Below are 27,398 nucleotides of genomic sequence, written 5' to 3'. Positions count from 1 at the left end.
ACATTATCATTACTAGTAAACAATAATCCAATGATTTTCACAGAACAAATTTACAATTAGTTGCTTCTATAAAATTGCAAAGTAAAACAATTAACGCCTCTAGGGGTTTTATTCTCTATGATTAGCTGAGTGACCGGGCTGCTGATTCTTGTTTGAAATACCTGTACATTAGGCTCTTGTTTTGTTGAAGTGAGACAAGTTTGAGCGGTGTCTGCAGTAGATGGGAGAGTCTGAGGTAGGGCCGGGGTGGGGTAGAGAGGCTAACTATCTAGGCTTGGGTCAGGTTACCAGCGGCGAATTGGTGAGGCATTGATGGTGGCAGAGAGAGGCGGAGCGGGGCGAGGCGTCACCGTCACTTTATAATCTCATCTTCAACACAAGGCGGTTACTCAGAATAACAGCCGGAGAGGAGGCATAACATTAGGCGGCGTTTTAGAGAGATCAGGAAGCATTTCCGATATGGCGGCCCCGGAGCAGTGGTTTCTTATCTACCTGTCTTTGTTTTCCCTCGAGAAATGGACTTTAGCTTTTAACTTGGATACGGAACATTTCATTAGAAAAACAGGAGACCCGTCCAGTTTGTTTGGATTTTCTCTTGCTTTGCATCATCAGCTAAAGCCAACGGACGAAATAATGTAAGTTCTTGTCTATTTAATTTCAGGCGGTATTATCAAACTGTGGAGGAATGCAAGAAAGAGCACGTTCCCCCTGCGTGTCGTGGTTTAACCCGGGATAACTGCACACTTCAGTTCAAGTGACTTCATCCGAACAGCTTTATCGAACTTTTTAAGATTGTGTGAAATGTTCACTAACTCCCTGGAGCAACAAGTTTCCCTCTGCCCCACCTGTTCAGGGTGAACTTCACTAGCAACTGGCTGGTGCCCAAAGGTCATGTCCGCCTCTCCCAAGTCCCCACCCGACAACGTTTTATACCCGAACAGTCATTCGGGGGTTAACCCCATGGAGATGCTGCCAATATTTAACTTTATTGTTGTGAAATTCCCACTGATTTATGCTGGGCGTTTTTTTTTAGTATTGACTGCAACACATGAAGTCTTATTCTAAATAGGGTACTCTACTGGAAGGGGTTGTTTGGATTGAAAAGGGCAGCAGTTGCGTTGCGGGGAGCAGCTAGTGATAGTTTGGGTGGTGGGGGTAATGATCATTGGTATTCAGGGCAGTGCTGTCGCCCCCCCCCCCCCCCCAGGAACCTGATCACACGGTCTGCCAGAGTTCGGTTGTAGCTCGAGCTGATCCCAATTGTCTCCAGTGAAAGGGTCGGAGCCTTCAGCCGAAAAGCCTTATTACCATTCAACTGCTGTCCTTTAACCAAAGAAGCGTCGAAGCAGGTTGTTCTCCGAGCAAACGTGGTAGTGGCCTTTTTTTAAAAAAAAGGTTGCTATTGTTGCAAAATCTCTGGTGATTTGGACGTCTTGCCCAACTCAGCACAACGATTATTTTGTGATAGCAAGTTTCTTCAACATGCAGCACGATAAATGTACAAACTTTGGGAATGTGTTGGGGGTGGGGTGGGGTGGGGTGGAGTCGGGTCGGTGCGGGGGGGTGCTCCCTCCTCAGACGCCGGGTGACGGTGACGTGTCTGGTTGCTATGGTGTGTTGGTTTTCATGTGGTGACTCCACAGAAATCCCGGAACCCCATTCAAGTGGTGCAGAGGCTATACTTGGGGGTGGGGGCGGGGGCGGGAGGCAAGCAAACGAAATTCTTCTAAAACGAAAAACTGCTGAATGCTTTTTTTTCCTTTCCTCTGGATTCTGACAAATTGCATGTCTGTGGAACGTCCGATTTCTCACATTGTCACGAGCAAGTATTCTTCATTTCACACCAATGATGATTTGGAAATTGTTTCATTTTTATCATCATTGACTATATTTTAGATGTGGAGCCATAAATAGGCGTCGTCATGTGATGTGATTGGAGTTGATTCATTTTCACAAGGGCAGCAGGTTGCATTCATATATCACCTTTTTTAACATGAGAATGTACCCCCAGGTGATTCAAAGGTAAAAACAGACTTCAAGCAGCAGTCGAAGAATTAGAGGAGGTGACCGTACGCAGGGTCAAAAATGAAGATCTTAAAAGGAGACTTTTGAAAGTGGGCTAGGATGTAACAAGGCAGGGGTGAGGGGGTTTAGGAAGAACATTCTAGAGTAATCAAAGCACCTGAAGACTCTGCAAACCAAGGTAGAGGAAATACAATGCAGACCAGAGTCTGAAGAGTGAATGATGTGTGCCTGCATGTAAGGTTGGAGGAGATTTAAGAAGTGAGGAATATTGAAGTTCTGGAAGGACTTAAATGAGGGTGAAGGTTTTGAATTCAGTGTGTTAAGAATACAAGAGCCCAGTAGAAGATGAGGAGGACAGGGGCGATTGGGGAGTTAGTGTGGGATAGAATTAAAGGTTCTGATTCTAATTTTATATAGGATGGCATGTAGCAGGCTGTGAAGAGAGCAGTGGGGTGAGTTTCAGTGGCAGTGGAGGGGAAGGAAGAAGGGCAAAGGTTTAATTCTGGAAATAGCCTCGCTTGGCACTTCCAAGGTATCTCTGAGGGTGGGATATGAATTGAATGAAGAAGATCTCTTGATTTGGGGATATTTAGAAGTGGAAGCATAGTAATGGACTGCAGAGGAAAGATAATTGAGGATAGTGTGATTAACTGCTGAATACCACAGATGTTGAGGAAGACAGGGGATTAATACATTGTGGTTGCTGTCAAAATGATGCCTTTGTTGATTGACCAGGATAGCCTTGGTTCAGGGTGCAGAACAAAACCAAAATTCAGACATTTATGAAAAAAAGACACAGAGCTGGATGACTTGGGGGAGGTGAGGAAGATTAGAGATAGAGTGGTAATTGGAGAAGTTTGAGAAATGGGGTAATGGTGGTGTTGAAAAGTAGAGGAATAGTCTGCAGGAAGGGAGTTGTTAATGATGTGAGAAAGCATTAGGCCAAGGAGAGGTAGTTGTTTGGTAAGGAGCCAGGTCAAGAAGGGTTTGTGGTACAGATAGGTCTCCTAGAGGAGATACACTTGATGAGAGATAAGTTACAGGGTGATGAGAGGTTGGAAGCAGGATATGAAAGCAATTGTCAGCAATTTTGGGCCCCGTAGCTCAGGAAGGATGTGCTGGCCCTGGAGAGGGTCCAGAGGAGGTTCACGAGAATGATCCCAGGAATGAAAGGCTTAACGTATGAGGAACATTTGAGGACTCTGGGTCTATACTCGATAGAGTTTGGAAGGATGAGGGGGGATCTGATTGAAACTTACAGAATACTGAAAGGCCTGGATAGAGTGAACGTGGGGAAGATGTTTCCATTAGTAGGAGAGACTAGGACCCGAGGGCACAGCCTCAGAGTAAAGGGAAGACCTTTTTAGAACAGAGGTGAGGAGAAACTTCTTTAGCCAGAGAGTGGTGAATCTATGGAATTCATTGCCACAGAAGGCTGTGGAGGCCAGGTCACTGAATGTATTTAAGACCGAGATAGATAGGTTCTTGATTGGTGAGGGGATCAAAGGTTATGGGGAGAAGGCGGGAGAATGGGGTTGAGAAACTTATCAGCCATGATTGAATGGCAGAGCAGACTCGATGGGCTGATTTGCCTAATTTCTGCTCCTAGGTCTTATGGTCTTATGGAAAAGGGCTGGAGAAGGTCAGTGCTGGGAGAGGAGGAGGTTGAAATAAGTGAGGGAATACTCTTGATCTTTGGGGAGTAAGGTTGCAGGAACTCATCGCACATTTTGCAGCTGAGAATGTATTGTTGTTAAATAGTTTTTCTTGAAAAGCAAAATATTGCCCTTGCCCTTAAATCTATTGTAGAAATGGTGTTACTTTGTAAAAGAGAGATTTTAATTAAAAACAGAAAATGCTGGAAAAACTCAGCAGGTCTGACAGCATCTGTGGAGAGAGAAACAGAGATTTAATTGTATATTTTAAAATTTGAAACCAAGTGCTATATTTTTATCTTTCCTGCCTCTGAACAATCCAAATTTTAACACTGTACAATTAGCAGCCGTGCCTTCAGCTGCCAAGGCCCTAAGCTCGGGAATTCCCTCCCTAAACCTGTGTCCATCAACCTCATTTCCCTTCCTTTCCTGATAATCCTTCAAATCTCCCTCTTTGATCAAGCTTTAGATCATCTGCTCAAGTATATTCTCATTTGGCTGCACCAAATTTTGTTTGGTAATGTTCCTGTGAAGTACCTTGGGGTGTTTTACTCTGTTAAAGACACTATATAAATATAAGTTATTGAGTGTGTGAAACTCTGCACCAGAAGTACCAAAAGTGAAAATTAACCGTCAAATGTTCCTCCAACAGTAATCTTAGGCAGCATCTCTTCATTCACTTGAATTCCCAAAGCCTTTCCACTATGTGCAAGGCATAAGTCTGGAGTGTGACATAATTCCCTCCACTTGCCTGGATGAGTGCTATTTTGACAACACTCAACAAGCTTGATACCATCCAGAGCAAAGCAACCAGCTTGATTGGCATTATTCCACCAGCTTAAACATTCGCTCCTCCATCATCGGAGCACTGTGCCAGCTGAGTATACCATTTGCAAGATGCATTACAACAACTTGTCAAGCCTTCTTCAACAGCACCTCCCAAACCAGTGACCTTGTCCACGCAGACGCATGGAGACGCTACCACTTGCAAGTGCCCCTCCAGAGTTCTGACTTGGAAATATATTGCTGTTTCTTCATTGCTGGGTCAAACCCTGGAACTCCCTCCATAACAGCACTGTGGATGTACCTGTACTGTGTGGACTGCAGAGATTCAAAAGGAGGCTCACCACCACCTCCTTGAGGGCAATTAGGGATGGATAATAAATACTAGCCTTGCCAGGCCACCCACATTTCATTATTGAGAAAAATATCCTAGGTTGAGGCTTGGGCAACATAGCATTTTTGCTTCGTTACACTGGAAATGGTTGCTTTTGGCTAAGATGTTTAATTTTTCTTTCTTGAGATAAGACCTTAAGACATAGGAGCAGAAATTAGGCCATTCGGCCCATCGAGTCTGCTCCGCCATTCAATCATGGCTGATAAGTTTCTCAACCCCATTCTCCCGCCTTCTCCCCGTAACCTTTGATGTGGTCATTTCTGGCTAGGCCAGCATTGGTTGCCATCCCTAATTGCCCTTGAACAGAGTGGCTTGCTAGGCCATTTCAGAGGGCAGTTAAAAGTCAACCACATTGCTGTGGGTCTGGAGTCATGGTGACAAGACTGGATAGGGATGGCAGACTTCCTTCCCTTAAGGGCATTAGTGAACCAGGTGGGTTTTTACAACACTTGATAATAGTTGGCATGGTCACCATTACTGAGACTAGCTTTAAATTCCAGATTTATTTGAATTTGAATTCCAGCAGCTCCTTGTTGGGTTTTGGACCTATGTCCCCAGAGCATTTGCCTGGGCCTCTCGATTGCTAGTCCTGTGACATTACGATGTGCCACCATCTCTTCTCCACCCCACCCCCAAATTGTGGGATGTGTAAATTATTAGAAATATTACATAATGATGCTTAAGCAAGGTCTGCTGAGTGGAAAGGAAAGCAAAATATTTTATAGGTCGAGCTCAAAAGTAGGTATTATAAATGGTGACTTGGCTCCTTTGATATGGAACTTGTCTCCTCGACATGGAACACATGTTTTTGTGAAGTTAGTCAGTCATGCTGTATTTGATTTATCAAATATCTCAGAATTACAGTGCAGAAGAGGCCCTTTGGCCCATCGAGTCTGCACCAACACGTGAAAAACACCTGACCTACCTACCTAATCCTATTTCCCAGCACTTGGCCCATAGCCTTGAATGTTATGACGTGCCAAGTGCTCATCCAGGTACTTTTTAAAGGATGTGAGGCAACCCGCCTCCGCCACCCTCCCAGGCAGCGCATTCCAGACCGTCACCACCCTCTGGGTAAAAAAGTTTTTCCTCATATCCCCCCAAACCTCCTGCCCCTCACTTTGAACTTATGCTCCCTTGTGACTGACCCTTCAACTAAGGGGAACAGCTGCTCCCTATCCACCCTGTCTATGCCCCTCATAATCTTGTACACCTCGATCAGGTCGTCCCTCAGTCTTCTCTGCTCCAACGAAAATAACCCAAGTCTATCCAACCTCTCTTCATAACTTAAATATTTCATCCCAGGCAATATCCTGGTGAATCTATTCTGCACCCCCTCCAGTGCAATCACATCCTTCCTATAATGTGGCGACCAGAACTGCACACAGTACTCCAGCTGTGACCTCACCAAGGTTCTATACAACTCCAACATGACCTCCCTACTTTTGTAATCTATGCCTCGATTGATAAAGGCAAGTGTTCCATATGCCTTTTTCACCACCCCACTAACATGCCTCTCTGCCTTCAGAGATCTATGGACACACACGCCAAGGTCCCTTTGTTCCTCAGAACTTCCTAGTGCCATGCCGTTCATTGAATACTTCCTTGTCAAATTACTCCTTGCAAAGTGTATCACCTCACACTTTTCAGGGTTAAATTCCATCTGCCACTTATCTGCCCATTTGACCATCCCATCTGTATCTTCCTGTAGCCCAAGACACTCAACCTCACTGTTAACCACCCGGCCAATCTTTGTGTCATCCGCAAACTTACTAATCCTACCCCCCACATAGTCATCTATGTCGTTTATATAAATGACAAATAATAGGGGACCGAGCACAGATCCCTGTGGTACGCCACTGGACACTGGCTTCCAGTCACTAAAGCATCCTTCTGTCATCACGCTCTGCCTCCTACAACTAAGCCAATTTTGAATCCATCTTATCAAATTACCCTGTATCCTATGTGCATTTGCCTTCTTTATAAGTCTCCCATGTGGGACCTTGTAAAGGGCTTTGCTGAAATCCATATAAACTACATCAACTGCACTACCCTCATCTACACACCTGGTCACCTACTCAAAAAATTTAATCAAATTTTTTAGGCATGACCTCCCTCTGATAAAGCCATGCTGACCAGCCCTGATCAAACCTTGCCTCTCCAATTGGAGATAGATACTTTCCTTCAGAAATTTCTCCAATAGTTTCCCTACCACTGACATGATACTCACTGGCTTATCTCTACAACCCTTCTTAATTAACGGAATCACATTAGCTGTTCTCCAGTCCTCTGGCACCTCCCCCATGGCCAGAGGGGAATTAAAAATTTGGATCAGAGCCCCTGCGATCTCCTCCCTTGCCTCCCTCAGCAGTCTGGGACACAAATTATCCGGACCTGGAGATTTGTCCACTTATAAGCCTGCCAACACCTCCAATACCTTGTCACTCCCGATATCAATTTGCTTAAGAACCTCGTAGTCTCTCTCCCCGAGTTCAATACTTCCATCCTCATTCTCTTGGGTGAAGACGGACGTGAAGTATTCATTCAACACTCTAGTGATGTCCTCTGGCTCCACCCATAGATTGCCCCCTTGGTCCCTTATGGGCCCTACTCTTTCCCTGGTTATCCTCTTCCCATTGATATACTTATATAATATCTTGGGATTTTCTCTACTTTTACCAGCCAGAGCTTTCTCATATCCCCTCTTTGCTCTCCCAATTGCTTTCTTAAGCTCCATCCTGCACTGTCTATACTCCACTAATGTCTCTGCTGATTTGCTTCCCTTGTACCTGCTAAAAGCCTCTCTTTTCCTTCTCATCGTAACCTGAATATCTCTAGTTATCCATGGCTCTTTGGGCTTGTTACTCCTTCCTATTACCCTAGAGGGAACATATTGAGCCTGTACCCTACCCATTTTCTTTCTGAACACCCCCACTGTTCCTCTGTTGATTTCTCCACAAGTAACTGTACCCAGTCTACGTTGGCCAGATCCTGCCTTATTTTACTAAAATCCACTCTTCCCCCAATCCAAAACATTTTTTTGCAACTTGTCAATTTCTTTGTCCATAACAAACTTAAACTGTACCATGTTGTGGTCGCTGTCACTAGAATGCTCGCCCACCACCACCTCAGCCACCTGTCTAGCTTCATTCTCCAGAATTAGGTCCAGCAATGCACCGTCCCTTGTTGGACCCTCTACATATTGACCTAAAAAGTTCTCCTGTACACATTTCAAGAAATCCACTCCATCCAAGCCCTTAACACTGTCTATCCCAATTGATGTTGGGAAAGTTGAAATCACCTAATATTGTTATTGTTTTTACACACTTCTACAAATTGTGCACATATATTTGCTCCTCAATTTCCCACTGACTATCTGGGGGTCCAACATAAACACCTAATAATGTGTTTGCCGCTTTTTTATTCCTAAACTCTACCCACAAAGCTTCATTCGATGCCCCCTTCAAGATATCATCTCTCCTTACTGCAGTAATGGACTCCTTAACTAATAATGCAACGCCTCCTCCTCTTTTACCCCCTCCCCTGTCTCGCCTGAAGATTCTATATCCCGGAATGTTGAGCTGCCAATTCTGCCCTTCCCTCACCCACGTCTCAGTGATGGCTACTATATCAAAATTCCACGTATCAATCCTCACCCTTAACTCATCCGTTTTACTTGTAATACTCCTGGCATTAAAGTAGAAGCATCCAGCTTTGCCTTACTCCCTTGAAGCTTATTGCAGCTGTACTCTCTCTGACTTGATTGTTTTACTGTATTATGATGTGTCCCTATTCTGCTAATGTTCTGTGTCCCCTCCCCCTGCTGAATTAGTTTAAACTCCACCCAACAGCACGAGCAACTTGCCCGCAAGGATGTTAGTCCCGCTCTGGTTCAGATGTAGACCGTCCCGCTTGTACACGTCCCACCTTCCCCAGAAATGGTCCCAGTGATCCAGGAATCTGAAACCCTCCCTCCTGCACCAACTCTTAAGCCACATATTCATCTGCGCTATTCTCCTATTTCTGAGCTCGCTAGCACGTGGCACTGGGAGTAATCCAGAGATTACAACCCGAGAGATCTTGCTTTTTAGTCTACTGCCAAACTCCTTGAATTCTTGTCGCAAGACCTCATCCCTCTTTCTACCTATGTCATTGGTACCAACATGTACCATGACCTCTGCCTTGTCATCCTCCCCCTTCAGGATATGATGAATGATCAGCTTTTGTTGAGTGGTTGTCTGTAGTCCATGTTTGATATTAATTTCTAATGCCTGTGCTTAGAAATTAGTCCTGCAAGTTTCTTAACCTTGAGTGAATTTGAATTCGATACTCTCACCAGTATAATCAAACCCCACCCCCTCTCATGCTCCACCCACATACTTTTGATTCAAAACAAGCCTTTTGCTGGAAGATCAGGGTCTCCTGATTGGCTTTGGTGAATTTTAAGTTAGGCAGAGCAGTATTCTTGATGTCATGTCTGTAGCCTAACCATGCTTGCCCACCAACAGCAACTTAAATATTTTATTGTTGTTTTCCCCTTCTCAGATCTGAAAAGTTTGACTGTTGCTCTAATAGTGCAGAGACTAGTTAGCTAAGCAATTAACTTTCATAATTAGCCAACTGTAAAATTGCTGGTTACAAAACTCCAATTGTACATATTGAGTGAACTGTTATTCTTGTAAGCACAATGCTGACATTACACTTCTGAAATGTAATCTGGCACATTCATAGAGATTTTTTTTCTGTAGGGTATGTGTATCACTAATAGATAGTGGTTTAACTGTTTAATCCATGCATCTGTCTAGAATTGAATTAGCTGCTCAGGAGTGTTGTAGGTGGGTACCATTTTTTTTGTTTGTATTGTTTTATATTTAAATTTTTAAGTGACATTTTTAGGCTCAATGTAAAACTTGACAAAAGCATAATTCATAACTTCACAAAAGCCTTTTACCGTGCCATTCTTTATGGATGCCCCTTGTCGGCAGCATCACTATCGTAAGTGAGCAGCATTGTGCCTGGCAAATTTGGCAAATTCCACTTGAGAACAGCAGTGAATTGGTGAAGGGATGGCAGCTAGAAATAACTACAAATGCAACTTTTAAAAAAAAAAAAAATATTTGATATGAAATCTGCTCTGCATATGTCATCTGCTTGTGTTGGCAATGTTTTCTAAAGCTATTTTGCAAATATAGCTACATCATTTGTGATGGAGGTATTAAGATGTTTGTCATGTGTTTAATATAAAAAAGCACCAGTGATTTTTTTATATATAGGCCTCAGCTGTAGGGTTCATTTCTTTAAGTAAATAATGAACATTTCATTAATCAAACATTGAAACAGCAGTTGGTGATTGCAACACTTGCATTTTTCTGAAGTGCATTAATGCAGTTCATTAGGCATGTCCTCCTTGTTGAGCACACTTGTTGAAGGAATACACACTGAGAGCAAAGTATTATATTAATAACAGTATAAATTGTGCAAGTATTCCTGCATTAAATGATTTTGAAGATGATCTTTGCCAGGTATGTGCATTTAGGTTAGTGCAGCTGTGAGCAAACTCAGTCACTTGCCATTGGACTTTTTGTTGTCCCAGTGGTATTGGAGACAGTTTTTTTTTTCACGAGGGTCTTGTGAGCTGTTGCTGGATCTCTCTTTCAGCATGGAAGTAAGCCACAGAATCAACAACTTGTATCTTCCAATGGGTCTTCCTTGGAAGCAGCAGCTCTAGATATATGAACCAGAAAAACAGCACAAGGAAATTTTAAGCTTTGGACCCTACTGCTGCAAGTATAAAAGGACTTCTAGAAACTACCTTGGGCAAGGTGGGGTGCAGTGGTTGAAGCTTTTGCTGGAGAAGAGTACGACACCTGGTAGACAAACTGTAAATGGAGCAGAACTGGCTGCTGGCCATACTGTGGTTACCTGCTCTTTCTCCTGTCGAGGAAAGAAAAACAATTGTTACTTAGCAAATATTTGGATTAAGAAAGGTAACTACTTCATTTAGTAAATTGTATTCATGTTTTGCTTTTTGTGAATGAAGACACAAATCTTATTAAGTTACTATAAGCTGACAAAAACATTGGATGCTTTTCATTCTGTCCTCAATTGCAGCCTACTGCGGAAATATGCAATTGCTTTCCCCATTGGTTGCACTCATTGTTGGCTTGCCTGGCTCCTCCCCTCCTTTTACACAAAATTCACTTTATTCTCCTCTGTAATATAAATGTAATGGCGATAAGTGCATAAAGGGCCATAAAAGATGTATTTTTCTGAAAATGAGGTTTTTATTGTAACGTGTGCATCTGCTTGAAATGTTGTAGTACAGAGCACTGACTGCAGTATCAGCTTATATAGCCTGTGCCAAGAGCCTCGCCTCTCAAAATTGATCGTTGCATAACATCAGTGCAATCACCATGTTCTATAGAATTTGTGAAAGCTTCCTGATTGTGCTGCAAGAGTCTATTTGAAAGTATATAAATGTAGGCCAAATTAATTTGGGAGAACTTTCCTCTCTAGAAATTTATATTTTTGATGCAACAATGTGGTTTCAAGAGGCAGAAGATAATATTCAGATTGGCAAAACATCAATGATCGAAGCCAGGTATGAGCATTTACAACTACATATTCTTTCTGCTTCACCTGCTGCCCGGGCAAAATACTTGTAGGGAACATAAATGTTTGCTCATCTATATACTTCGGGCAATTGATTTCGGTTTGGACTAGATATGTCATTTCCCACACCTTTTACAAAAATCATCTGATTTATTATTTTCCTACTTTCCTCTCCATTAGAGTTCCTGGGCATGCAGCTGATGAATATGACTATAAGGTGGAATTTCCTAGGAAGAATAAAGCAAAGCACTTCGCCAATGCTCTTCTTTCCATGAGCTTACATATTGGACTGTAACTTCCAAGCTCCAGGAAGTTCCCAGATAAGGATTGTATGGCAATTGCCTGGGAAGTTCAAATTTCCTTTGGGCAATTGCCCTGCCCTGGGAACCATCCAATAATGCGATTTAAATCGCATACTTTGGATTGGTTCTGAATGTCATACAGCAAGTCATCCAGAAAAACTTAGAAGAATTAAAACCGCTTCTGGATAACCAAAGCACTGACCTACCCTGACTTCCTCCCGATGGCCCGGCCTGTGTCTCTTTTCTAACACCTACCCAAATCCTACCCATCCACTAACCTTGAACACTTACCTTCTCTCTGGCTTGTCAAAGTGGCTGGACCTTTTAAACTTACCTGGATTACGGCAGCTGGTGTTGTATAAAAAGGGCATGGCAAACTTGCCTTCGACTCTCCTGGACTCGACAGTAGGCTATGGGAACATGCTGCACTGGAGTGATCTCGCCCACTCCGAATCTGAAGGTTGGGCGAGACAGGAGCGGCTTCATTTTAGGGAAAGAAACTAGGAGCGGAGTGGAAATCTGACCCAATTGCCTCTCCACTGAAGTTATGGGCCAATGAGTGTTGAAAGGCTATTCATTCAGGTTGGTGAGGGGAGGATAACTGCAGCTGAACTTGATCCTGCTCTTATTTGATAGCCATGCAAATACACTGTTCAGGGACTTTGGACATACAAATACAAACATAGGGAAGAAAGCAAGCTGTGAGGAGAACACAAGAGTCTGCATAGGCATACATAGGTTAAGTGAGTAGGCAAAAATTTGGCAGATGGCGCGCAATGTGGGGAATGTATGAGGTTATCCACTTTGGCAGGAAGAATAGAAAAGCAACATATTTAAATGGAGAGAGACTGCAGAATGCTGCAGTGCAGAGGGTTTTGGGTGCTCTTATACACGAATCACAAAAAGTCAGTATGCAGGTGCAGCAAATAATTAGGAAGGCAAATGGAATGTTGGCCTTTATTGCAAGTTGGATGGAGTATCAAAGTAGGGAAGCCTTGCTGTATATAAGAACATAAGAAATAGGAACAGGAGTAAACTATTCGGCCCCTAAAGCCTGATCCACCATTCAATAAATCATGGCTGATCATCTTGTTTCGATTTCCACATTCCCATCCAACCCTGATAACCTGAGATTCTTGTTAGGCAAGGGAATCAATCTACCTCTGCCTTAAAAATATTCAATGACACTGCCTCCACCACCTTCTGAGGCAGAGAGTTCCAAAGTCGCACAACCCTCAGGGAAAAAATTTGCCCTCATCTCTGTCCGAAAAGGGCGACCCATAATCTTAAAACAGTGCGCCCTAGTTCTGGACTCACTCACAAGAGGAAACATTCTTTCAACCTTGTCAAAGCTGTTCACGATCTTGTATACTTCAATCAAATCACCCCTCACTCTTCTAAACTCCATTGGAAACAAACCCAGTCCAATCTTTCCTCATAAGACAACTGGATGCAACACTCCAGTTGAGACCGAACCAATGCTTTATACAGGTTTAACATAACTTCCTTGCTTTTGTACTCCATGTCCCACTTATAACGTCCAAGATGCTGTATGCTTTATTAACTACTCTCTCAACCTGTCCGGCCACCTTAAATGATTTATGCACATATACACCCAGGAACATAGTTGCGTCACGCCAGAGCTCTCTCCCTTCAGGAGTAGCGGCTATTGTCCGAAAACTGCTGCTCAGGAGTTTGCATCTCCACCAATACCCGTTCTTGTGGCTGGCAGAAGAGAGCTCCGGCTGCTAGGGTGACCAGAATTGGGGGTGTGCTGGATGGCATAGGAGCATGCTAGACGATGTCACAAGAACTTGCGCGTCGTGTGTCTGTCAATGTCCAGTTTGTGGCCAAAGTCATCCAGAGCCTTAAAAATATGGTCCTTGGCCCTGGCTGTACTCTTAGTGTCGAGGCAACTCAAGCACACGGCGGACTCCCATCTGAACCGACCCTGTTTGGACAGAATTTCACATTGGCCCTGGAACTTCCCTCGGGAACTTCTGCCCCACAATTTGCAGAAATCCCCTTCGTACCACTTCGCTCTGCACAGAGGGGTTTCCTGTATGGGCTGCTGCTGCAAACCCTCCAGTTCCTCGCCGGCCGCTCGGACGCGCCATGGCGTTCTGTACCCTGATGTTGAGGCCATGGGGCCTTCTAAAAAGAGCTCTTCCCTTTTCCATTTGGTGTGGAGGGTGTTGCACACAGCAGTCCCATGTAACAAAAAATTAAGATTGCTCACTGTAATTTCTGCAGCCTAGACGAGTCCATGTTCCACGTGTATGCAGGTTGCCTGAGGTTGCAGCCCCTGTTCCACTATTTGAGGGGGCTGTTCCTCAAGCTTTGTTTGCATTTAAGCCCCACCTCCTGATCTTTGACACCTAATGCAGACGAGGAAAGCAGGGTGGAGGATTTCCTCATTAGCCTGTTCCTGAACCTAGCAAAGATGGTCATTAACAGGTCCAGGCAGTGGGCGGATGTGGGGGGGGTTGGTCATTTGACCTGTCTGTCTGGCTCTCTTCTGTGGCTACATTCATGCCTGGGTGCTGGAGAGGAAGCACACGGTGTCCGCAGTATGCTTGAGGCCCCGCACAACCAGTGGACATGCAGGGACTGGAGTGTATTATCTACCCCCAAATGTTATTTTAATTTGTAAAGTTTCTTTAAAGTTTTGTTTTTGTTACAGTGCTCCTGTAAGGGGCAGTTCATTGTCTAATTTGTTTATTAGTTTATTTTATTGGTATACTCAAGAGTACACCCTGGTCCCTTTTGCTCCTGCACCCCCTTGAGTATTGTCCCCTATACTTTTATATTATCTCTCTGTATCCGTTCTATCAAAATTAATCACTTCACACTTCTATGCATTAAATTTTACCTGCAACTGTTCCCATTCTACCAACTTGTCTATCTCCTTTTGAAGTTCTACAGTATCTCCCTCACAGTTCACAATCCTCACGAGTATTGTAGAGTCTGTAAAATTTTAAAATTATGCCATGTACACCAAGGTCTAGGTCATTCATATATATCAGGAAGAGCAGGGGTTCCAACACTGATCCTTGGGGAACTCGACTATAAACTTTCTGCCAGCCCAAAAAGCATTCATTAACCACTACCCTGTTTCCTGTCATTCAGCTAATTTCAAACCATGTTGCTACTGTCCCTTTTATTCCACATCGCTTGTGCAGCACTGTGTCAAATGCCTTTTGGAAGTCCATGCACCCCACATCAACAACCTTCTGTTACTTCATCAAAACACTCAATCAAGTTAGTTAAACATGATTTGGCCTTAACAGATCCATGCTGGCTTTGTGGAGGCAGGCAGCCACTGGGGCTGAGTCCTTTTATTTACGTTGCCAAAGGGGAAATAACCCCGGCCGGGAGCAGAGCTCAGGCCCTGTCTCAGCTCCACACGTTCAGGTGGCAATGTTTGACCCAGTGTGGGCTCTCCTCCCCCTGGTTCACACCCAATCCCTGGGGTGCATGCCCCCCTGCCCACTCCTCCACCCCCCAAAAGCCCGGGATGCAGATCCCTGGGCCCAGCCCCCCCTGCCCCTTCTCCCTGGTGCGCAGACCCCCTTCCTTGGGCTCCTCACCCGACACACTGCACTCTTGAACTCAGCGTATGTGCTCCAACTGCTGAGGTCCAAATATTTCAATAAAGAGTCTCCTTAGGGCGTTGGTGGGACCACACCTAGAGTGTTGTGCAGTTTTGATATTCTTATTTAAAATATGACATTCTTGCATTGGGTACGATTCCGAGAATGTTCAGGAATCAGCTTCCTGAACAGATGTGTCTTATGAGAAAGGTTGAGCAGAATGGGCCTATACTTATTGGAGTTACAAGAATGATTGGAGTTACAAGAATGAGAGGTGATCTTATTGAAACAGACAAAATTCTGAGGGGCTTTGACAGGGAGTTTGTTGAGGATTTTTTTTTGTATTCATTTATGGGATGTGGGCACCACTGGCTAGTCCAGCATTTATTGCCCATCCCTAATTGCCCTTGAGAAGGTGATGGTGAACTGCCTTCTTGAACTGATGCAGTCCATATGTTTTGGATACACCCGCAGTACTGTTTATGAGGGAGTTCCAGGACTTTGACCCAGCAACAGTGAAGGAACAGTGATATATCTCCAAGTCAGGATGGTGAATGACTTAAAGGGGAATCTCCAGGTGGTGGCGTTCCCATGTATCTGCTGCCCTTGTCCTTCTAGATGGTAGCAGTTGTGGGTTTGGAAGGTGCTGCCTAAGGAGCCTTGAGAATTCCTGCAGTGCACCTTGTAGATGATGCACACTGCTGCTACTGTGCATTGATGGCGGAAGGAGTGAATGTTTGTGGATGGGGTGCCAATCAAGTGGGCTGCTTTGTCCTGGATGGTGTCAAGCTTCTTGAGTGTTGTTGGAGCTGCAGTCATCCAGACAAGTGGAGAGTATTCCATCACACTCCTGATTTGTGCCTTGTAGATGGTGGGCAGAATTTGGGGAGTCAGGAGGTGAGTTACTTGCCGCAGGATTCCTAGCCTCTGACCTGCTCTTATAGCCACAGTATTTATGACTAGTTCAGTTTCTGGTCAATGGTAACCCCCAAGATGTTGATAGTGGGAGATTCAGTGATGGTAATGCCATTGAATGTCAAGTGGCGATGATTGGATTCTCTCTTGTAGGATATGGTCATTGCCTGGCACTTGTTTGGCGAGAATGTTACTTGCCACTTATCAGCCCAAGCCTGGATATTATCCAGGTTTGGAAATGGACTGCTTCAGTATCTGAGGAGTCACGAATGGTGCTGAACATTGTGCAATCATCAGCAAACATTGCCACTTCTGCCCTTATGATGGAAGGAAGGTCATTGGTGAAGCAGCTGAAGATGTTTGGGCCTAAAACACTACCCTGAGGAACTCCTGCAGTGATGTCCTGCACCTGAGATGAATGACCTCCAGCAACCGCAACCATCTTCCTTTGCGCTAGGCATGACTCCAACCAGTGGAGAGTTTTCCCCCTGATTCCCATCCACTCCAGTTTTGCTAGGGCTCCTTGATGCCACACTCGGTCAAATGCTGCCTTGATGTCAAAGGCAGTTGCTCTCGCCTCACCTCAGGAGTTCAGCTCTTTTTTTGACCACGTTGAACCAAGGCTGTAATGAGGCCAGAAGCAGAGTGTCCCTGGTGGGACCCAAACTGAACGTCACTGAGCAGGCTGTTGCTAAGGAAGTGCCACTTGAAAACACTGTTGATGACCCCTTCCATCACTTTTATTGATGATCGAGAGTGGACTGATGGGGTGGTTATTGGCTGGGTTGGATTTGTTCTGCTTTTTGTGTACAGGGTATATCTGGGTAATTTTCCACATTGATGGCTAGATGCCAGTGTTGTAGCTGTACTAGAGCAGCTTGGCATGGACGCACCAAGTTCTGGAGCACAAGTCTTCAGTACAATTGCTGGAATGTTGTCAGGGCCCATAGCCTTTGCAGTATCCAGTGCCGTCATCCGTTTCTTGATATCACGTGGAGTGAATTAAATTGGCTGATGCCAGTCATTTGTGATACTGGGGACCTTCTGGAGGAGGCTGAGTTGGATCATCCATTCGGCACTTCTGGCTGAAGATTTTTGCAAATACTTTCAGGCTTAGCTTTTGCGCTGATGTGCTGAGCTCCTCATTCATTGAGGATGGGGATATTTGTGGAGCCGCCTCCTCCTGTGAGTTGTTTAATTGTCCATCACCATTCATGTCTGGCTGTGGCAGGACTGCAGAGCTTAGATCTGATCCATTTGGTTGTGGAGTCACTTGACTCTGTTTATCACTTGCTGCTTATGCTGTTTAGCACACAAGTTGCCCTGCTTTGTAGCTTCACCAGGTTGACACCTTATTTTTAGGTATGTCTGGTATGGCTCCTGGCATGCCCTCCTGCACTCTCCATTTGAACCAGGGTTGATCCTTGGCTTGGAGGTAATGGTAGAGTGAAGGATGTGCCAATCCATGAGGTTACAGATTGTAGCTGAGTAGAATTCTGCTGTTGCTGATGGCCCACAGTGACTCATGGATGCCCAGGTTTGAACTGCTAGACCTGTTCGAAGTCTACCGCATTTAACCTCCATTGTGTTGTGTGGCTATCTACAATGTGAAGACATTACTTCATCTCTACAAGGACTGTGTGGTGGTCACTCTTACCAATACTGTCATGGACAGACGCATCTGCGGCAGGCAGGTTGGTGGGGATGTGGTCAAGTATGTTTTCCCCCTCTTATTGGTTCCCTCATCACTTGCCGCAGGCCCAGCCTAGCAGCTATGTCCTTCAGAACTCGGCTAGCTCGGCCTGTGGTGGTGCTACCAAGACACTTTTGGTGATGGACATTGAAGTCCTCCATCCAGAATACGTTCTGCGCTCGTGCCACCCTCAGTGCTTCCTCCAAGTGTCCAACATGGAGTACTGATTCGTCAGCTGAAGGGGCAGTGGGCTTGTGGGGGTGGGTGGGTATGTGGTAATCAGCAGGAGGTATCCTTGCCCATGTTTCACCTGAAGCTATGAAACTTCTTGGGGCCCGGAGCCAATATTGAGGACTTCCAGGGAAACTTCCTCCTGACTGTATATCACTGTCGCCACCTCTGCTGGGTCTGCCCTGCAGGTTGGGCGGGACATACCCAGGGATGGTGATGGTGGTGGCTGGGATATGATCTGTATGGTATGATTCCATGAGTATGTCTGTTGGGCTGTTGCTTGACTAGTCTGTGAGACAGCTGTCCGAATTTTGGCACAAGTTCCCAGGATGTTTTCCTCTTGTTGGGGAATCTAAACTAGGGGGCACAGTTTCAAATTAAGAGGCCTCCCATTTAAGACCAGGAGGAGAATTTCTTCTGAGGGTTGTTAATCTTTGGGATTTGCTACCCTGGAGTTCAGTGGAGACTGGGTCGTTGAATATATTAAGACTAAGGTAACCGATTTTCGATCTTCAAGGGGTCAAGAATTATAGGGGCCAGGCACGAAAGTGGAGTTAAGGTTGCAATCAGATCAGCCGTGATCCTATTGAATGGCAGAGCAGCATCCAGGAGCCAAATAGCCTACTCCTATTCCAGTTTCGTATATTGTTATACTTCAGTACTGCACTACATGGCGCATGCTCACTGAACCACCGGGCAGTCCGGAGTGTTGGAATTCCTGATTGTTCGAGACAAAAATTCACCCTTGTGTGTTTGTTGTTCCTTTATCATTGTGGCCTGTGCATATATCTTCACCAGAAGACATTGTGGTTCTAACATCTCTTGGTTGAAATTAGTGAAGGCTTGGATTTGTACTTGGTTTCCTTGAGGAGCCTATTAAATTATAGTTTTTGGGACAGCCTCTATAAAGTATCCCAACAACTAAGAAGTAAGTTGATGTAAATTACCTGCATGTCCTGTTTTAAAAGTAAATTGGGTCGCGATGAGGTATGTGTTTTACTGACTCTTGAAATGTTTTATCATTTCGTTCAATGCTGAAATTATTCAACACTACTAATGTTCTTGATGAGAACATTTTAGAATTCTCCTTGGGGTTGCCATCACACTTCCACTGTAGCTATAAAATGACAGTGTTATCTATTCCAGTTTTGAGATGAACTAGCCACACAAGATGGAACTGTAAATCAGTCAGGTAGGAATTGTAGAACTCTCTAGAATTGTAGTTGTCTCTTTAAGAATGTAGTTGCTGCTTTTCTCCTAGCCCAAGAGAAAACATGAATGTACAAAAACATTCCCATTCTCATTTTAGCATTTTCAAGAAGTGATCGACAATTGCATGATCTGTGCTTTTTGTTATGAAATTGTCTAAGGGTTATTTTTCTCCCAGAAAATAAAAAGCCTTTGAACGCAAGGTCATGTATCAGGTTTATAGTTTTTTTTCTCAAACTGACAGATAATTTTAATCTTGAGCATCACTCTCTAGTACAAAACAAGGGCATCAGGCAGTTGTTGCTGAACTGTGAATAAATGAACTTCTGGTGGTTAGTGGTGTGAAGGAACAGATGCGAGTTGTTATTTCAATCTAATCTGTACCATTGAATTGTATCTGAAGTCTGGGGTGGGGATGGTGTTTTGGAGGTTGGAGGTGAACTGTTAAGATATAACTGGATATAACTGATACCAATGGCACATTCCGCTTAATATTAATTCTAGTGTAGAGGAACTATTAGCTATAATTTTTTCTAATATAAATTGTAAGCTGTAATAATGTGAAAGAATGTTCTATTATTTTATCAGCTTGCAATAAATTCCACAAACACTTCAACCATCTGATTGTGTATTAGTTTAAACATAACCTGTTGAATTTGTAAAGCCACAGAACATTCAATCTTTAGGAAATGGTCCTTCGCAACATAAAAGAATTAAAATTTTAATTCAGAGTAATGTTTCCTGGCACAAGTCCCTAATGATGTATTAATATGACAGCCACTGCTGCATTAATACTGTAGCTGGCAGTCTGTGGCAGCTTGGTGGTGACTCAAGTCTCAGGCTGTATTAATACCATGATCACTGCTGCATTATACCATAGTCTGCAGTCTGTGCTGACCAAGTTCTTGGGCTGCATTGATAAGACATCCAGCATTGGATGCACAGGGATGCAGAGCCCAAATAAAATTGAGTTCTTTAGATGGTTAATGTAATTTAATGCAATTTGGTGAAAACATAATCATGGTAATTATACTTTGAATGGAAATTGGTGATGTTGAGCAGGGAGAGTTAGAGGTACAGGTTCACAGGACTACAAGGGGAGCACCTCAGATTGATAAGGCTGTAATAAAAATAATAGAGTTCTGCCTTTTATCTCCAGGGGTATAGATTTTAAAAAGCCATGAGATAATATTGAGCCTATATAAAACTTTAAAATCTTAGCTGGAGCACTGTGTGCATTGTTGGAATCCCACTAAATTGACTAAATAATTGAGGATTTTAGAATGATAGGCCATAGATATAAGGGTAAGTGATTTTAGAACAAAGGGCAGAAGGAACTTCTACACAGTTGTGAGACTGTGGAATTCACTTCTGAGAAATAAACTGTCAACATTCAAGGTTAAATTGGATAAATGGGTGAAGGAAAAGGAGTTGGAGAGCTATAGTAACAGGCAGATTAAATGTGATTTGGAGAGTAAATGTCAAAAGGGCTTATTGGATCGATTGGCATATTTAGGTAATGTAGGGCAGGATCTTCCGGTTTTCGAGCGGGGGCGGGGCCCGTTCGCCAACACGGGATGACATTAGGTAGAACTCCTGACGTCACCCTGTGTTATTTCCATTTTCAGATCGGCGGGGGCACAGCCGAGTCAGTTGTGTGCCCGCCGACCTGTTAACGGCCTATTGAGGCCATTGAAAAAGTAATTAAAGTCATGAATGGATTTGCTCATCCCACCTTAAGGTTGGTGGGCAGGCCGAGAGCCCTGGCAGGCTTTGGAAAAAGCATGAAACCTCATCCACGGGTGGGATGAGGTTTCATGAGGGTATTTAAATTTTTATTAAAGGTTTCATTAAAAGTTATGGACATGTCCCCTCATGTGACACTGTCACGAGTGGGGGTATGTCAGGGAATTTTTTTTATCATTTGTATTACAAATTTTAAACCTGAGCCAATCTCTCTGAGGCAGCACTTAGCCTCAGGGAGATCTGTGCGCTCTTTCGCGCACATACGCAAAAGAGCACACTCCTGGCTGAGGGAATCCCCACCCCCACCACACTGATAGTGCATAGCCTTAATTGGCCCCCCCACGTAAAGGGGCGGCGTGCCCCCGATTTGGGGCACCGATCGGAGGCGTGCCCCCCTCCAAACGGGGGGGGAAAATTTCTCCCATAATTTCTTTCTGTTAAATGTGTACCTCCAATAGGGATAACAGGCTACTGATCAAACCTAGGATCTCTCTGGTTGCTTCAAAAGTTTTAAAAATACAGGTAGCTTCAAAAGTTTCTGAAATGCTGTCAATTTTGCCACTACTGTTTGCAATGATTTTTAGGTATTATTAAATGCACTGCTATAAGGTGTTAATATTATCTGTTTCAGCAAGTAAGTTGAGGCTACCGCAGGAACTCAAAATGATCACAGTTAAGTGCAGTAACTGGAAGGCAGACATCAATACAGGATGTCTTTCATGAGAGAACCGCAATGCTGACTAGAAATAGACTATTATAGCTATGTGAACATATTAAAATGGCACTCTTGAGAAAAGTTGTAGATTATACCTGTAATCACTAAATAAAATATGCTGGTAAATCTCAATTGAGCTAATCCTTTATTATTGGATTAAACCAGAGCTGGGCGATTTCAAAGTTAAATAATGCTTGTTTTTAATAATTGAGCTTCTTTTTACATTGTCTTTGGGAATAGTACCACAGCCTGAATTCCTGCATGTAAATATTAATGATGCCCTTCACTGACCTGCTGAATTTCTCAGGCATTATTCAAAAGCACCACTAGTGGCCTCGTGAGGGATGTGGTGGTCTCAATTAATATATTCATGTTATTATTTATCAGGTCAAGTTTGGGATGGTAATCTGTAAATCGGCAATTTAAAAAACAAAATTGTTTCCGCTTTTAGAGGTGCTGCATTGCCTATGGCTGTGGAATTAACAAAAACACTCAATTTTTTGACCTCTGGCTTCATCCAGACTGCAACAGGGAATGTCCGTACAATTAATCAATCTGCAGCGTATGCCTGGATCAAGATGGCTGATGTCCTATTTGCTAACGCCAGTCATTTGGAAACCCGCAGAAATTGGACCTGGGCTTTATACATATTGTGGGTTTCCCCAAAGTACAGTACAGGGTATCATTGACTGGACCAATATAGCTATTAGAGCTCCCAATAAGACAGCAATCTTCATGAATCATAAAGGCTTTCACTCCTGTAAAGCTCAGCTGTTGTGTGATCACCATCAGGATCAGATCATGTAGGTCTTGCTGCTTTCCAGGCAGCTGTCTTAATAACTTTGAGTGAGTCCTCCAGACGCGCTCCATCCCATCTTCCATTGTCCTTTAACCCAGCGCAGCATGTCAGTGGTTGGCTTCAGTGACTAGTACTGACCAGTACCATCTCCTTGACATCTGGCTGGTGATACCTGTATAAAACTCTCACATGTTGGTTGAAATGTAATAATCATAACTACAGCCAGAGGTCAACAAGAGGTGTCATTGAGAAAATTGTTGCAGTGCTAAAGCAAAGATTTTGCTGTATAGGTCTAGGACTTTTCTGCAATTAAGCTGAAGAATGTGTCCCTACTCATAATTGTCTGTTGTGCTATGCATCAATTTACTGTGCAATGGGGAAACTGGATGAAACCAGCACCTCCTGTCACTTGACGAAGAAGACCCCAATAACTGAAAAGAAAACACCAGCCTAGAGCCGAAGATCTTTGTCAACAGTTGGTTGACCAGTGTTTCACCTGAACTATTCCAGCCACACCCCCAGATCAATAGTTCTAAATAGCATCTCTTGCAGTTCTTCTACTTCCCAATAAAATACTTCCAAACATTCATGCATTCGTCACCTAACATTTCAACACAGCTCCTACTGAAACACTCTGTAGATGAATGATTCTAAATTATATCACATTTCAGTGGCTTATGGTAATGCCATGACAAAATTCTCACCCAGGTGTTAACTCATAGTAGCAACTTTAAATAATTTTGGATACTCTAGTACTTGTAAGAGATGGTCCCTCAGTGGCTTATTTTGGAAAGTGGAAGATTGCTGAGGTCAGTGAGATGTTGTGGTGCTCATGGTCAGTGATTTTTAGGAGGTTGGACGACAGCATTTTGTTTGTTGCCAAGACAGCCTAGTCCAGCTGGTTTTGTAACAGAACAAATATTGGTTATGGGGTGATGAGATCTGATGTGCTGTCACTCTGGGAAAGGGTAACAGGGAGGTGCAGTTGAGCACTACCACTGATGAGTGGGGGAGCAGCCTGAAACCACTTTCTGTGCAGACCCCCTGCCATTCCCTTGGTTAGGCTGAGTGCAGAGCCTGCATGGCTCCATTGTGGGAATCCATAAGAGTTTTTATTTTTAAGTACTGAGACTCTTATGAGGGCCCAGCAGTAGTGTCCATCAAGGTGACTGCGTGGATTGTTCAAGTAGAGTGTCATTGTCACCTGTCAGAACACCATACAATTTGGTAGTGGACTCCATGTTGCAGAAACTCCAATATGCAGTCCAATACATTTAGCAAGTGCTTGTGCACAAAATACATTTTCTTTTAAAGGCTGGGCAACTAAAGTCTGCAACTCTTGACTTCTGCAGCAGAGCTAACACCTGAGCAGGCTGTCTAGTGGGCTGTTTCCTGAGCTGCTGCTTCTGCTCAGTTAACCAACTTGTCCAGACTCCCCTAACTCATTATCTTAACCATACAGGGTATCTGCTTCTGAGACGGTGCATCTTCAGGAGAGTTTTCCTCAGCTTGCTAGCTTACAAGGCCTGAGTAATCTGACCTAGGAAAAAAGACTGACAAGAGTAAGCAGTAGCAGATGAGTAACAATGTATTGTTGCATTAGGTTGCTATGTTGTGTGTTTTTGAAATGAGAGAAACGTTCAAACATTCGACTTGGCCCACAACTACTTTTTCTGCTGCACGTTCTCCCTTTACCTGTTATGTTCATGACACTTTTTTTTAACTGGAGTGAAAAAGGCTTGAATGATGGCTTCACAGCTCCTCTTGTGTAGCTTGCTGTCAAATTTTGTTTGATAACGCTCCTTGGGTTCTTGGTACTGATGGTTTTTGTACCACACCTCCTCCCACTTACAATGTCATATTGTGATGTGAAGGAGCAGCATGTGCAGCAGCAGAGTGAAGGAATCCTAAGCTTTATGTTGCAAGGCTTCATTCAGACAATGACCCTTTGCTCTCGGCATTGATTTTTAAAAAACATATAGCATTTCAGCCAATCCTTGAAATTATGCTCAACACAAAACAGAAACCAAAATACCTGGAAAAACTCAGCAGGTCTGGCAGCATCGGCGGAGAAGAGCACAGTTGACGTTTCGAGTCCTCATGACCCTTCAACAGAACTAAGTAAAATTAGGAAAGGGGTGAAATATAAGCTGGTTTAAGGGGGGGGTGGGGTGGGGTTGTTGGGACAAGCCCTTTAGTATTCCCCTACCCCCACTGGAGCTATCTGTACCTTATCTGTCCTGTCTTCTACTCTTAATTAGCACATTCCTTTAGATAATATCACCACCTTCAACACCTCTTTGTTCTTCTGTCCGTGACAGCTTTTGGTTATCTCCACCTATCACTGGCTGCTTGTCCCAAAAAACTCACCCCCCCCACCTTTCTTAAACCAGCTTATATTTCACCCCTTTCCTATTTTTACTTAGTTCTGTTGAAGGGTCATGAGGACTCGAAACGTCAACTGTGCTCTTCTCCTCCGATGCTGCCAGACCTGCTGAGTTTTTCCAGGTATTTCTGTTTCTGTTTTTGTTTTGGATTTCCAGCATCCGCAGTTTTTTGTTTTTATTTTTTTGTTTTTATCTCTTGAAATTATGCTGTTGTTGTTCTTGTGCTTAACAATCCCTTTCCAGGCCTGTTGGCTGAATTGTCTGGGTGCCCATTTGTCATCTGATGGGCAGAAGACCTGCTCATGACCCTGACTGCTCTACTTGCATCTCCATTGCAGTATTACGAAAACAGAGTAGTCATTCTCCTTGGAAAGAACAGACTTTCCAAACAGCACTATTGAAAATACATGCTTGTTTTAAAAGTCTTGCTACCTGCTATCCTGCTTTCCATAATTGTTGAGTTGATCATCAGCTGGAAATGGAGGAACAAAAGAGCAGTCAGTTCAGTGTTGAAAGAACACAAGACACCATGCAAGTTTTCTTGCAGATTGGGAAAAGAACCTGAGGTTTTTAGTGCACATGTCAATGGAGGTCCATGACTAGCCCTGCAAGGCTACTGTAAAAGCAATTTGTGTTTTAGGGTGTATTGCCAGGAAACATGAATAGCTGAAGTAGTATAGTAAAAACAAAGTGCTGGAAATACGTAACAGGTCTGGCAGCATCTATGGAGTGAGAAACAGTTAACGTTTTGAGCCAAATCAGAACTGAAGGTAGGTAGAAATGTGATGTGTTTTATGCTATTGAAAGGGGGGAGCGGAGGAAGAACAGAAGAGGAGGTCTGGGATAGGGTAGAGGGTGGGAGAGACGAAATGGCAAAGATGTCACGGAACAAAAGGCAAAAGGAGTGGTAATGACTGTAGGAAAGAAACAAAAAGCCTTTGTTCAGAGTGAGCGTGAATGGCAGAATGATGAACAACTCTGTCCAAAGCAAAACCATGAAAAACAAGATTCAGACAGGTACATGGCAAAAATATTTTATTTCAGATATGCAGTATTTTGCTTTTATGAGAGTTGAAGTAGTATTCTTTGTATGAGGTCAAATGTAGAACACTGTCCATTTTTGTCATCTCACAATGTGGGGCTATCAAGGCCTTGGAAAGGGTTAGAAGATTGATGGCCAGTTAGCAGGCCAAGAGACCTGAGGAGTTCATTTTAGAAAAATGTAGACTTTGATGAGAATTGATTTGAAACCCTTTAAAATAAGGAAAGTATTAGACTGTAGTTCAAGAGGATCAGTTGTCTGAGTTGGTAAGGTTAGGGAGGACCATGGAATTCAAGTACAAACTTTGAAATCATAGAACTAGATTATAAAGTAGGAGGTATGCATTTTCATAAAGACTTGGCAATCTCTGGAATACATGGCAAATCGTTTCAGTGAGCATGGATTCACTTCAACTATTGATAAAAGACAAAATATCCCAAGACATTTCAGAGGAGCATTATATAACAAAATGTGGCACTGAGCTACATAAAGTGTTATTAGGACAGATGACCAAAAGCTAGATCAATGAGGGTAGGTTTTAAGGAGTGCCTTTAAAGGATGAAGCGAAGTACAGAAGTGGAGCAGGTAAGGAGGGAATTTCAGAGCTTAGGACTTAGGCAGCTGAAGGCATGGCCACCAAATGCGAAGCCATTAATATTGGGGATACTCTGGGCCTGGTGGAGATTATAGAGGTAGGAGGAGAGCTTTGAAAACAAGAACGAGACTTTAAAATCAAGATGTTGCTTGACAGGGAGCCATTTTAGGTCAGTGAGCACAGTTGTGTTTGGTGAATAGGACCCTGCTGCCCATGTCTTAACTTGCACAGAGTTTTAGATTACCTCAATTTGTGGAGAGTAAAATATGGAAGGCCAGTCACAGGTTTGTGTTGGAATAATTAAGTTTAGAGGTAGCAAAAGGATGAATGAGGATTTCAGCAGCAGATGAGCTGAGATGGGGACAGAGTTGAATGATGTTACGGTTTTAGAGTTAGGACCGGGATAGAAGGATTGCGCAGTTTCTCTAGCCCTGCCACTCCAAAGGTCGCACAATAAGTTTAAGTAAGTGTTTAATTCAATAATCACCAAAATGGCCAGTTGTTTACTTTTGCTGTTGTTAAACCCAGAATAAAATAAACTTTAACAAGGCTTCTTTCAATAAACTCAGTGATTGATTGATTTATTATGAAACAATTTTTTTTTAAAACAAAACAAGTTGCAGAAAACTGGTTAAAGGACAGTTTGTAATCCAAAAGTGTAACTATATGCCCTTTAAATCCCAACACACGCACATACCCACA

The 27,398-nt window shown here is 43.5% G+C and overlaps 1 protein-coding gene across 2 annotated transcripts in view; it reads left to right on the top strand.

Annotated features, from left to right (window-relative positions):
* Nucleotides 1-316: 316 nt before the first annotated feature.
* LOC144686637 (integrin alpha-6-like) overlaps nt 317-27,398 on the top strand; it is a 122,161-nt gene continuing 95,079 nt past the window's right edge. For both annotated transcript variants that reach the window (XM_078552101.1, XM_078552102.1), the window contains exon 1: nt 317-635. In XM_078552101.1, the coding sequence (XP_078408227.1) occupies nt 460-635 (176 nt within the window). In that variant the 5' untranslated portion in view covers nt 317-459. The remainder of the gene's footprint in view (nt 636-27,398) is intronic.

This window comes from Cetorhinus maximus, chromosome 11, assembly GCF_964194155.1.
Source record: "Cetorhinus maximus chromosome 11, sCetMax3.hap1.1, whole genome shotgun sequence".
Lineage (NCBI taxonomy): Eukaryota > Metazoa > Chordata > Chondrichthyes > Lamniformes > Cetorhinidae > Cetorhinus > Cetorhinus maximus.
The sequence above is the reverse complement of the archived record's forward strand: the minus strand, read 5'-3'. Positions and strand labels throughout refer to the sequence as shown.